The sequence below is a fragment of the Tamandua tetradactyla genome, chromosome 2 (genome assembly GCF_023851605.1).
Source record: "Tamandua tetradactyla isolate mTamTet1 chromosome 2, mTamTet1.pri, whole genome shotgun sequence".
In the NCBI taxonomy this organism is placed as follows: Eukaryota; Metazoa; Chordata; class Mammalia; order Pilosa; family Myrmecophagidae; genus Tamandua; species Tamandua tetradactyla.
Window position 1 is genome coordinate 180,593,531 of NC_135328.1, and position 12,050 is coordinate 180,605,580.

At 46.8% G+C, this 12,050-nt stretch overlaps 2 protein-coding genes across 7 annotated transcripts in view; one reads left to right on the forward strand and one right to left on the reverse strand.

Annotated features, from left to right (window-relative positions):
• Nucleotides 1-5,619: 5,619 nt before the first annotated feature.
• On the forward strand, nt 5,620-8,574 carry HYI (hydroxypyruvate isomerase (putative)). Of its 2 annotated transcripts, none has more exons than XM_077149980.1 (8): nt 5,620-5,887; nt 5,973-6,084; nt 7,355-7,469; nt 7,634-7,712; nt 7,802-7,851; nt 7,965-8,034; nt 8,235-8,289; nt 8,416-8,574. In XM_077149980.1, exons 1-8 carry the CDS (start codon nt 5,689-5,691, stop codon nt 8,459-8,461), a joined length of 726 nt encoding a protein of 241 aa, XP_077006095.1. In that variant the 5' UTR covers nt 5,620-5,688; the 3' UTR covers nt 8,462-8,574. The 2 variants fall into 2 exon arrangements, with proteins under 2 accessions (XP_077006095.1, XP_077006094.1); XM_077149979.1 differs by having other exon boundaries at nt 5,622-5,887; nt 8,155-8,289.
• SZT2 (SZT2 subunit of KICSTOR complex) overlaps nt 8,571-12,050 on the reverse strand; it is a 73,231-nt gene continuing 69,751 nt past the window's right edge. For 4 of the 5 annotated variants that reach the window (XM_077149976.1, XM_077149974.1, XM_077149975.1 and 1 more), the window contains 5 exons: nt 11,844-11,966; nt 11,323-11,728; nt 11,070-11,186; nt 9,612-9,680; nt 8,571-9,453 (listed from right to left, as the gene is read on the reverse strand). In XM_077149976.1, the coding sequence (XP_077006091.1) occupies nt 9,310-9,453; nt 9,612-9,680; nt 11,070-11,186; nt 11,323-11,728; nt 11,844-11,966 (859 nt within the window). In that variant the 3' untranslated portion in view covers nt 8,571-9,309. Of the gene's footprint in view, nt 9,454-9,611; nt 9,681-11,069; nt 11,187-11,322; nt 11,729-11,843; nt 11,967-12,050 lie in introns of those variants that run through there. The other variant, XR_013171008.1, reaches the window with a different exon arrangement.

The following is a 12,050-nucleotide window of genomic DNA, read 5'->3' on the forward strand; positions in this document are numbered from 1 at the left end:
TCCCTTTCATTGATCACTAGCATTTCAATTTTCACTAGCATTCAATTTCAAATGACTAAATTTCATTTTAACATACAATGTTGACAATGCAGACAAACATATCTAATCATCTAAGAGAAGTAATTGCTTTATTAAAACTGCATTGTAAATCTCTGATTATGCAAATTCTATTTAAGACTTTATTTAAAAGACCCCACACGCTGGGATCTGTACAAGGAAGAAAATTCATCCAATTCCTAGTGGTCCTCCCCCATTTTTGCTTGTATATCTTATTATTTATTCATTTGTTTGTTTTATTTATTTATATTTTTGCATGGGCAGGCACCGAGAACTGAACCTAGGTCTCTGGCATGGCAGGCAAGAGCTCTTCCTGCTGAGCCACCGTGACCTGCCCTGTTTATTTATTTTTAATCCAAATGTTTTACTCATCTGTCTATAAGGTAGATAAAAGGAGCATCAGACACAAGGTTTTCACAATCACACAATCACATTGTGAAAGCTATATCATTATACAATCATCTTCAAGAAACATGGCTACTGGAACACAGCTCTACATTTTCAGACACTTCCCACCATTCTCTCCATTACACCCCAACTAGAAAGGTGATATCTATTTAATGCATAAGAATAACCTCCAGGATAACCTCTCAACTCTGGAATCTCTCAGCCATTGACATTTTATTTTGTCTCATTTCTCTCTTTCCCCTTTTGGTCAAGAAGATTTTCTCAATCCCTTGATGCTGAGTCCCAGCTCATTCTAGGATTTCTGTCCCACGATGCCAGGAAGATCCACACCTGGGAGTCATGTCCCACATAGACAGGGGGAGGGCAGTGAGTTTGCTTGTTGTGTTGGCTGAGAGAGATAGCCCACATCTGAGCTACAAAAGAGGTTCTCTTAGGGGTGACTCTTAGGCCTAATTTTAAGTAGGCTTAGTCTATCCTTTGCGGGGTTAAGTTTCATATGAACAAACACCAAGATTGGGAGCTCAGCCTATTGCTTTGGTTGTCCGCACTGCTTGTGAGAATATCAAGAATTCTCCACTTGGGGAAGTTGAATTTTCCCGCTTTCTCACCATTCCCCAAAGGGGACTTCACAAATACTTTTTTATTCACTCTGGGATTCAAATCACTCTGGGATTTATTGGGCATCACTGCGGACAAACCTACAAAATCTCATGCTATGTGTGCTATGGTGTTCAATTGAGCTGTTCTCAATAAGTTATATTAGGAAATGCACTAGTCAAAATATAAATTTTGTACCAAATAAACATTTTTTGCTTTAGTCTGACACATAAGTTAAAGTTTTAAAATATTAATTACCATCTATTTTCAACACCATGCAATATTGACATTCCTTTGTTCTTCCAAATACAAAAACATTTTCAAAATTTGTACATTTAGTCACTATCATTATACACTCTAGGCATTCCTAGATTATACCATCTCACTCTTTGTCATTTATCTTTCCTTCTGATTTCATTTGTGTTCCCAGGCATCCTCCCTCTTTCATTCTTACATTCAGTGTTCTAACATTATTGTAGTACAGTTAGGTAGTATTGTGCTATCCAATTCTAAATACAGTATTTGTCCTTTTGTTTCTGGCTAATCTCACTCAGCATAGTATCGTTAAGGTCCATCCATGTTGTTACATACTTCATAACTTTATTCTGTCTTACAGCTGCATAATATTTCATCATATGTATATACCATAGCTTGTTTAGCCACTCGTTTGTTGATGGACATTTGGGCTGTTTCCATCTCTTGGCAATTGTAAACAATGCTACTATAAACATTGGTGTGCAAATGTCCATTTGTGTCCTTGCCCTCATGTCCTCTGAGTAGATACCTAGCAATGGTATTGCCGGGTCATATGGAAATTCTATACTTAGCTTCCTGAAGAACTGCCAAACTGCCTTCCACAGTGGTTGTGCCATTTGACATTCCCACCAACAGTGGATAAGTGTGTCTCTTTCTCCACATCCTCTCCAGCACTTGTTGTTTTCTGTTTTATTGATAATGGCCATTCTGGTGGGTGTGAGATGATATCTAATTTGTGGTTTTGATTTGCATTTCCCTAATAGCCAGGGAAGTTGAGCATCTTTTCATGTGCCTTTTGACCATTTGTATTTCCTCTTCTGAGAAATGTCTGTTCATGTCTCTTGCCCATTTTGTAATTGGGTTGTCTGTCTTTTTGTCATTGAGTTGATCAATCTCTTTATATATTCTGGATACTAGACCTTTATCTGATCTATCGTTTCCAAATATTGTCTCCCATTGTGTAGGCTGTTTTATTACTTTCTTGATGAAGTCCTTTGATGCACAAAAGTGTTTAATTTTGAGGAGTTCCTTTCTCTTTCTTTTCTTTCTTTCTTTCTTTTTTTCTTTTTCTTTCTTCCTTCCTTCCTTTCTCTTTCTTCTTTTCTTCCCTCCCTTCCTCCCTCCCTCCCTCCCTCCCTCCCTCCCTCCCTTCCTTCCTCCCTCCCTACCTACTTACCAACCTGCCTTTAATGCTTGTGCTTTGGGTGTAAGGTCTAGGAAACCACTTCCTATTATAAGATTGATAAGATATTTCCCTACATTTTCTTCTAACAGTTTTATGGTCTTAGATCTAACGTTTAGGTATTTGATACATTTTGAGTTAATTTTTGTATAGGGTGTGAGATATGGATCCTCTTTCATTCTTTTGCATATGGGTATCCAGTTCTCTAGGCACCATTTATTGAAGAGACTATTCTGTCTGTCTCAGGTGAGTTGGCTTCACTGCCTTATCAAAGATCAATTGTCCATAGATGAGAGGGTCTATATCTGGACACTCTATTCGATTCCATTGATCAGTGTTTCTATCTTTATGCCAGTACCATGCTGTTTTGACCATTGTAGCTTTGTAATACGCCTTAAGTTCAGGTAGCATGAGACCTCTGACCTCATTTTTCTTTTTCAGGATATTTTTTACCTACTCGGGGCACCCTGCCCTTCCAGATATATTAGGTTTTTGTTTTTTCTATTCCTGAAAAGTAAGCTTTTGGGACTTTAATTATTATTGCATTGAATCTGTATATCAATGTAGGTATAATTGACATCTTAACTATGTTTGAGTCTTCCAATTCAGGTAACTATTGATGGTTGCAGTCTGCTCTTGGAGAAAGAATTAAAGGAATGTAAACAGGCAAGTACTTTGATGAGTTATGGGTTTAGCCTGGGCCTCTATATCTGGGAATGGAAAGGAGACGTGACAGAACAAACAAGAGCTGCATTTTGAGATTCCCTCTGTCAAAGCTAACAGAGAACATAGATCAAGGTGATTTCTACTTATGTATTATTGGAATATAAACTGTTACATGTTTGAGAAGCAATTTAGCCTAGTCATCTAGAACTTAAATGTTAAGTTTTGACACGTAATTTCACTTCTAGGAATCTATCCAATCAGTAGGGTTATTGTAGATGCAAGTAAATGCATTCAAGATGTCTCAAGAAATGTTAAGACTACACAGACCCAGGAATCCAGGAAAACCTAAACATCTCAGCCTCAGGAAGAGCAAATATCTGGGAGTGGCTGTGGGTTTTGACAGCCCTGGGAACTCAACAATAGGAATTTCTCAATGTGCCACCTCTACTTATTTGACTAGGAAACCATCCTCTCTGCCCTAGCTCTCTTTTATTATCTAATCACTGCTTCTTTATAGTTTCTAGTCCCTGGTAACTTGTTTGCACATGGCCTATCGGATCAGTCCCAATCATCTTCCAGCAATTCTTCCAGGTGTCTCTTCCCACCTCTTATTTGACTGTTTCAGTGTTTCCTTGTTTGAACTCTCCAGAGAGGGAATCTGATTGGCCGGATGTGTGGGTTTGAAAGGGTTATGTGCCCTAGAAAAGCCACGTTTTAATCCTGATCCATCTCGTGGAGGCAGCCGGTTCTTTTAATTCCTATTTAGTACAGTAGGTTGGAAACTTAATTAGATTATCTCAACAGAGATGTGGCTTACCCAACTGTGGGTTTTAACCTTTGATTATATGGAGAAAGGACTCCACCCATTCCAGGTGGGTCTTGATTCGTTTACTGGAATCCTTTAAAAAAGGAAACATTTTGGAGAGAGCTCTGGCAACCAGAGTCCTTTGGAGATGAAGAAGGAAAACGCCCCCAGAGGTGTTTCATGAAACAAGAAGCTTGGAGAGAATGCTAGCAGACCTCTCCACATTCGCTCTGTGCCTTTCCAGTTGAGAAAGAAACCCCAAACATCCTCGGCATTCTTGAAGCAAGGTATTTCTCTTGGATGCCTTAGATTGTACATTTCCATAGTCTTTCCTTAATATGGACATTTTCAGCCTTAGAATTGTAAACTAGCAACTTAACAAATTCCTCTTTTTAATTGCTGTTCTGTTTCTGGTATATCTCATTCGACAGCTTGCAAAAGTAGAACATCAGGTCACCTTTCCAAACCAAGCAATGCACGGGTCTTTGGTCCCCTTATGGATTGGCTGCCGTTGGATCAGGTGTCCTCCATGGTCCAATCAGCCGTGGCTGTGAGCAGATAACCCTGTGCAGAGACCAATGGTGGTGGGTGGCCAATGTTTCTAATAAGGGACTTTCCGCGGGCAGGCAATGGAAGGTACATCTTTAGAAAAGGGACCTAAGAAAAAGATTGAGAAACGGGGAATAAGGGGTGAAAAAAAGTGCCCTTTTGCTGTATGTTGAAAAAAACCGTAATTTCAATCAACAGAATAGCATGATAAACTACGGGCTACCTGTGGGGTGGAACAATAAGCAGTTAATGCGATGACTTTCAAGAATATTCAGGAATACCGAGACGAACTCACAAAATAAGTGTAACAGGGATATACCCTATATACAGTGTTGTCAGAATTTTTATACAAACAAATTAACCCCCAAAACTACGTTTACTTCTTTAATATGTAAGAGTAAGATAACAGATTAGTGGTACGATAACTGGTGGTTTTAATATTCTTCTTTATTCAGTCATACAGCTTTCAGATATTCCATAATGAGATATTTTTATAATTGAGGTAAATACTAAGTATTATTTGTTAAGTCTACAGCCATTAATTTTGGGCCCGCGGGACTGGGTCAGATCCCCCGGCCCCCTCCCCCCTCCCCATACCCCTGCGTCCCCACTCCCGTTGTCAAGGAGGCGCACCACGCTGCTCGGCCGCCTCCGCACCCCCAGGCCCCTCTTCTCCTTCCGGGTCTGCCCATCCCACCGAAGAACGGGCCAAACTGCTCTCCCTCGCATCCTTCCGTTCCTCGGCCCCCTTCCCATGATCTTATCTCGAAATAAAATATGTACTTTTCTGAACTGGCCAAGGTTTTTTCCAACACATTACTTTCCTAACCAAAAATAATAAACGTTTACTCTGAAAGCAGCCAAAGCAAGCTCTCGGCCGGGCTCCTACCGGCCCGAGCCTCTCTCCCTGCGTCCAGACGACTGGCGGCGCCAGCGCGATCTCGCCCACGTCCCTTCTGAGGCTCTCCGACTGATCAAGGCCCCAGAGCTCCAAGCGACCTCTCGGCAGGGCTCCCCGCCCGCAGTTTCCCCGCAAGAACTGCAGCCAGTTTCAGCTGGGGCCGGCCTTCCAAGCGCTCCCTGCCTCTGTGCACCTCGTCTGCCTTCCGCCTTCCGCCTTCCGGTCGGCCAAGGGATCTGACCCCAGGCCTGTCGTCACAGCCTGGCCATGGCTCCGCTGCGCTTCTCGGCGAATCTGTCGTGGTTGTTCCCCGAGCTCTCCAGCCTCCCCGCGCGACTCCAGGCCGCGGGCAGCTCGGGCTTCGAGGCCGCCGAGATCGCCTGGCCTTACACGGAGGCGCCAGAGACGCTGGCACGCTCGGCTCAGGACGCAGGACTGCGGCTGGTGCTCATCAACACGCCCCAAGGTGCGCCGGCCGGGCCGGGACTGGGTCGGACCACGGGGTAGGACCGGGCGTCCAAGCTGGGGGCTGAAGCTCGTTCTCTCCACAGGAGACCGCGAGAAGGGGGAAATGGGGCTGGGCGCCGTTCCTGGGAGGCAGGCGGCCTTCCGAGAGGGACTGGAGCAGGCTGTGCTGTATGCCAAGGCTTTGAGCTGTCCCAGGTATCCTACCCTTTCCTATCCCCTTTATGCCCCCTTTTGGCTGACTCTTCCCTACCTCTGACCCATAACCCAGGTCTGGAAGGCTCAGCTGACTGCACCAGCTCTGCCCACCCTAGCCAATCCTGGTCCTTTTTAATTTACCGTTTGCATTTTCTTTATGTTGTGTGTCATTCTCTGCTCATTTCCTGCTGGGATCCTATGTTAGGAGCTGACTAAGGAGATAGAGAAGTAAAATATACTGAGTAACCCATTCTATGATAGGGGTCAGTTCAAGAGACCATGGGAGCAGAGTTGGCACATAACCCCTCAGGGCCAGAGCTTCTTACAGGTAGTGATGCTTGAACTGGAACTTGAAGGAGTTACTTCGTGGGCAAGAGGGGAAGACCATTGGTCAGAGCCGAGAGGAGAGTTGGTATGTTCAGCAGGCTTCAAGTGTGTTTAGCGGGGTTCATGAGGCGGAGATGGAGCTTGTTGGTGTGGGGAGGGAAGGGAATGTCCGAAGTTTGGTTGTGGCTGAGAAAGACCAGATGGTGATATCAGGGAGGAGGTGGAAGGTTCAGAGTGGGTCTGATCAAACAAAGGTCAACTCCTGGAAAGGTCAAATCAGCCAAGAAGGAACTGGCAACAAGATTCATTACTGGTAAGTGGTGGGGGCAAAACACAGATGGGAAGGGGTGGAAAAAGATGTAAGGAGGTGGTACAAGGGTAGTTCAGTGGTTGAATTCTCACCTGCCACGTAGGAGACCCAGGTTCAATTCCTAGCCCAGGCGCTTCCAAAAAAACAAAACAAAAAAAACAAAAACACAAACAAAAATTCAACAAATGGTGCTGCAATAACAGGATATTCATATGGAAAAAGAATGAAATGTGACCCCACCATACAGCATACAAAAAAAAAAAAAAAGGAGAGGAAGTAGAGACAGGCAACATGGAATGCTTTGAGAAGGGTAAGGGTCGAAGTAAATTTTAAAAGTTGAGAATTAAGCATACCTTTAGGCTGAGAAGGGGCCAAAGGAAAGCAAGCACAAGAAGGATTAAATGATGGACTGAGGACTGTCAGGAGGGAATGGGATTTAGAGCCCAGGAAAATAGGTTGACCCTAAGAAGGTTTCTTGGCTGCCTGAGCATCATGGTCCAGGTGGTGTTGTGAACTGAAGACCTGGCATAGTCACGGCATCCTGGAGGAAGTGCACATAGGGAACCAAAGGCATGAAGGCCTCTGCTTCTAGGATGGACTTACCAGACTCCTCCAGTTCCATCTTCCCCACAGCATTCACCTGATGGCTGGCCGTATACCCCAGGGGGCCGACCGAGAAGTTGTTAGGGGTGAGATGGAGAATGTTTTTCTGGAGAACCTGAGGCACGCTGCTGGGGTTTTGGCTCAGGTAAGACATGAAACACATTTTGGCACACGTACTTAAATGTGTCTGGGTGTATGCTGAGGGAAGTGCAGTGGGGAGAGCAAGTGAGGCAGCACAAGGCTGTGGACAGGGAGTGAAGGGACAAATGTGGGGAGGAACTTCATTCACAGCATACATTGTGGCACTAGGAGAACCTCGTGGGACTGCTGGAGCCCATTAACACCCGCATCACTGATCCCCAGTACTTCCTGGATACACCCCAGCAGGGTAGGACTCTCAGCCCTATGCCTCCTCCTGTCCCTGTTGATTCCTGTATTTTTGAGTCTCATGGCTTCCTTCCTGACTTTTTCTCCCAGCGGCTGCCATCTTAAAGAAAGTTGGAAGACCTAACCTCCAGTTACAAATGGTAAGTGGAAGAATGCAAGTGTTTCTCAGAGAGCCCATGTTCTCCAAATCTGGGGAGCATGGAAAAATGACTAGCAGGGGCCTGCAGGGTCTCTGAAGTATTTTCTTCCCTAGGACATATTCCACTGGCAGATCATGGATGGGAACCTGACAGGAAACATCCAGAAGTTCCTCCCCATTGTTGGTGAGGGGTCCCTTTCTTTGCTCTTTCCTAATCTGCTATGTTTCCTGTGCCCTCCCACCCTTTCAATCCTACATCTCTTCCTCAGGCCTGGGCCCCACATCTGTCTATATCTGTCCCTAGGGCATGTGCAGATAGCACAGGTCCCAGGTCGGGGGGAACCTGGAAGCCCTGGAGAGCTGAACTTCCCCTACCTATTACAGCTGCTGGAAGACGAAGGCTACAAAGGGTTTGTGGGTTGCGAGTACCGGCCTCAAGGTGAGGGGTGAGGTGAAAGATGGGTAAGGCTCTAGGCTTGGCCCTGGGGAAGGGAGCACTGCAGGGACTTAACTGGACAGAGACTTTTTTCTTGGTTGAAATGCCACTGCCTCTTTCTCTCCTCAGGAGACACAGTAGAGGGCTTAAGTTGGCTCCGTTCATACTGGAATAGGCGAGGCTACCCACAGGCTGGCCAGTGAGGTCCTGCATACCATTCATGTGCCTCTCTGTGACAGCTGAGTGAGAGTCTTTGTCTCCTTGGAATTAAAGACAACCTGTGCAACATTTTCACATGTATATGCATTTAGGGTTAGAGGGCTGGAGAGGAGGTGTGGACAGCAGTTTCTTAACCCTTCAGCTTCTCTGGGCTGCTTCCTTCCTATTGAAAAGGGCTGTCATACAGCTTATGCTCAAGTCCTCCAGTCTTTGCCAGGGTTGCTGTAGAGATGAGAGAGCTTCTGAGCCCATCTCCACAATTACAGATGAGAAAACAAGGGTCTGAAAGCAAAGGGACTTGTCCATGGTCACAGTGCTTCAAAGGCTAGACCTGGGATTCGAACCTAGGGTCCTCAGCTTAATAGCAATGTCCAGCAGTGATGTCCAAGTGGGAAATGAAGACTAGAGGGCCAGGGCCAGACAGAGCAATCAGTGACTTGGAGGCAGGATTCAGGCAGAGGGGCTCTAAAAGGTGTATTTGCAACCTGCTGTGAAGAACTCCTGGGAAGAAATGGGAAGTAAGAGCCCCTTTTGGAAAGGCCCAGGATCTAGGGGAAAATGAATACCTCAGAGAGTTGACCTATCCCTCAAGAACCCTAGCCTGGTCAGTGCTGGGAGTGTTGGGGGAGAACAGCCCCAGCAGCTGGGCTGGAACAGCAGACCCTCAAGATATAGCCAGTCACAAAGCCTTTGAGTGTCACTCCGTGTTCAGACTGCTCAGGCCCAGAGCAGGGCTAGTGTCTCCAGTAGGCAATCTGAGAGATCCATGATTCAAGGAACAGCAGCATTCAGTGGCCCACTCCCTCAAAGAAGGCGGGTCCAGAGGGTGAAACAGGCTGTGTTGATGACGGACTCCAGGTGGTGGTAGGTAGAGACCAGCTGGGCAGGGGGGCTCTCGCTGTCTTGGGGTTGTACCGGGAAGGGCTCTCGGAAAACCACTGTCAGAGACTGGGGAACATGGGTGGAGGTACAGTAGTGAGAAGGGGGTGTGGGTGGGGACAGGAAGCAGGACCCAGGAAGGGTGGGCACTCCAACTCTCAGCAGGCACTAAGGTGGAACGTATGGGGTACAGCCTACCCACACAAAGCTCCCCAACCCATTCTCACCGTCTTTCCTAAGTGGGAATCCAGAAACACTAGCACAAAACAGTCAGTAAATTTCTGATTCAGCACAACCTGTAGTGGAAGACAAAATGAGATTGGGAATGAGGTGTGCCTTACCCTAAGAGGTCCAGACCCTGGAAGTGAGGACCCGTGACAAAAGTTCTGCTCCCACAGCCACACCAGATCCCACCTCAACTCAAAGGTCACTCCAAGGACCTTGTCTCCAAATTGATCACCTCAGTCTTCATCCCACTAGCTACCCAGTCAGCCTGCCTGAGCCCTCTCAGAATGATTTAATTGTAAGGTTACTAAGATCATCTCTACAGAGGCTTTGCACAAAGCCTGGCACATAGAAGCAGATAAATGAATGAAAGTTCTCTACTGTGACACTGTCCTCCTTTGTTCTACACGTGGCAGTCTTTTATCTCTCTAACCTCTCGTGGAACTGTCTTCTCTTGTCTGTTTCCTAATGCTCAGCTTTGGGCAATTTCTTCTATTCCCAAGGCTTTACTTGTCACCTGATCATTGAGATGCTGCCTAGATCTTACTCCTGAGCTCCAGTTCCCCAATGCCCATATTGGGGCACAGCTTCCTAGACAGTGTTCCCATAAGGCCCTCAGGGACCTCAGACTCATCTTGCTCCAGGTTGAACTCATTACCCTCCCCAAGCCCACTTCTGCTTTAGTGTTCCTACCCCATCTGCTAACACGCTCCTGCCCCACTGTAGCCTTCTCCTAACTGACCTCTGAATGATGCTTTGGGCACCCTGGAACTAATCTTCCCCACAAACACTGTAACATAGGACCCTTCCACGAGTCCAACTCCTACTTTCTCTTTTTAAGACTTCTCTTGATGCCTTTTCTGATTCCCCATGCTCGTGCCTACCACCATAGTCTTTTCTTTCTACCTTTCCTTTATGGCAGAACCTCTCCAATTTTAATTTGATATACTTTAATGTACATACAAAACTCCTGGGGCTCTTGCTAAAATGCAGATTCTGATTCAGCAATTTTCTGTGAGATGCTCGAGAGGCTGCACTTCAGCAAGCTCACACATAATAGTGATGCTGCTAGTCTGAGAACACACTTTGAATAACAAGACTTTAAAGCCCAAGAGGTCCTTTCTGGAACTTCAGTCTCCAAGACCAGCTACTGATAAGTTTCTGAGAGCTCATCTGTTAGTCAGTTCTAAACTCTCGGGGTCTCTAGCTAGGATCTTTGTTTTTGGTGAGCCTTGAGGTCAGGGCTCTAGGTTATTCTCTTAAACACCCCACAGTTCAGTGTTGTGGCTCAGTGCTTCAAGGATTTTTGCATGTATCTGTGGAGTCCCTTTCCATCTAGGCCTCCTTCCAGAGCAGAGCTTGTTTGGTCAGGCTGGAGCTCCTTGAGGGAGGCATCTGTCATTTTTCTGATGAAGATTTCTGTCATGTCTCCCGTTTCAGAGGGGGTCAAGGGGACTTACCAGGTACTGTGTTCCCAAGTCTGGGCTCTGAAAATGGCGACAGCTCTGGGGAAAGCGGCTTAGGAGAACCTTGATCAGGCTTTGGTACCAGGAGACCGTCATGGACAGGAAGCAGTCCTGGGGGAGGAGGGCCCATAGGTCTGGATCTGCTGTTCTAGAGCCACCTCTGAGACCTCCAAACCCTCCACCCCAGCTGCCTCTCTGGAATTCCCAGTATCCATCCCAATCCCTTCTGGAGTCTACAGCCTCTTACCAGCTGGGGGTCAATGTCCCCAATGGATTTGGCATGGACTGCTCCTAGGAGCTCCTCCAGCTCTGCCAGGGCTAGACGTCCCCCTAGCCGCAGACGATCAGGTCCTGGTGGTTCCAGCAAGAAGAGGCGCTTCCAGAGTGTGTCCCGACGGCAGTGCCCTCCAGCTAGCCGGACCAGCTGGGCCAAGCGTGCCCGTGCCACACCCACCTCTGCAGCCAATGGTGGGAACAGGGGAGCTGGTCCAGGGGCCAGACCAACCCCCAAGGTCTCCCCAGGGCTCCCAGCTGAGCATCCAGGAGCCTCAGGCTCAGGGGACAGTCTTGGGGTCTTCCGGAATCGACGCATATCAGCAGTGAGTCTGGGGAAGAGCTCTCGCTGACTGGTAAGCACTACAAAGAACTGTAGCCTAGGAGAGGAAAAGAAGGGGTTAAAAGTAGTGGTAGCCCCAATGGGAGGCACACAGGGTAAGAGGACTAGGGAGGCTGGGTAATGGGCATGCTCAAGGTAGAGGATCTGCTGACCGCAAGACATGCCGCTCAGCCTCTCCTTGTTCTTCAAAGGGAGCAGCACAGTGACAAACAAGAAGAGACACATCAAAGTCATCCTGGTGGCGAAGCCCCTCAGAGTCCAGGTAGGAGCCAGAGCTGTGTGTTAGGCGTGGAGAAGATGTCAGTCCTTTGGTGCCAATCAAACTAACCCTACTCTTCCTTCCCTTGAAAACATGGGTC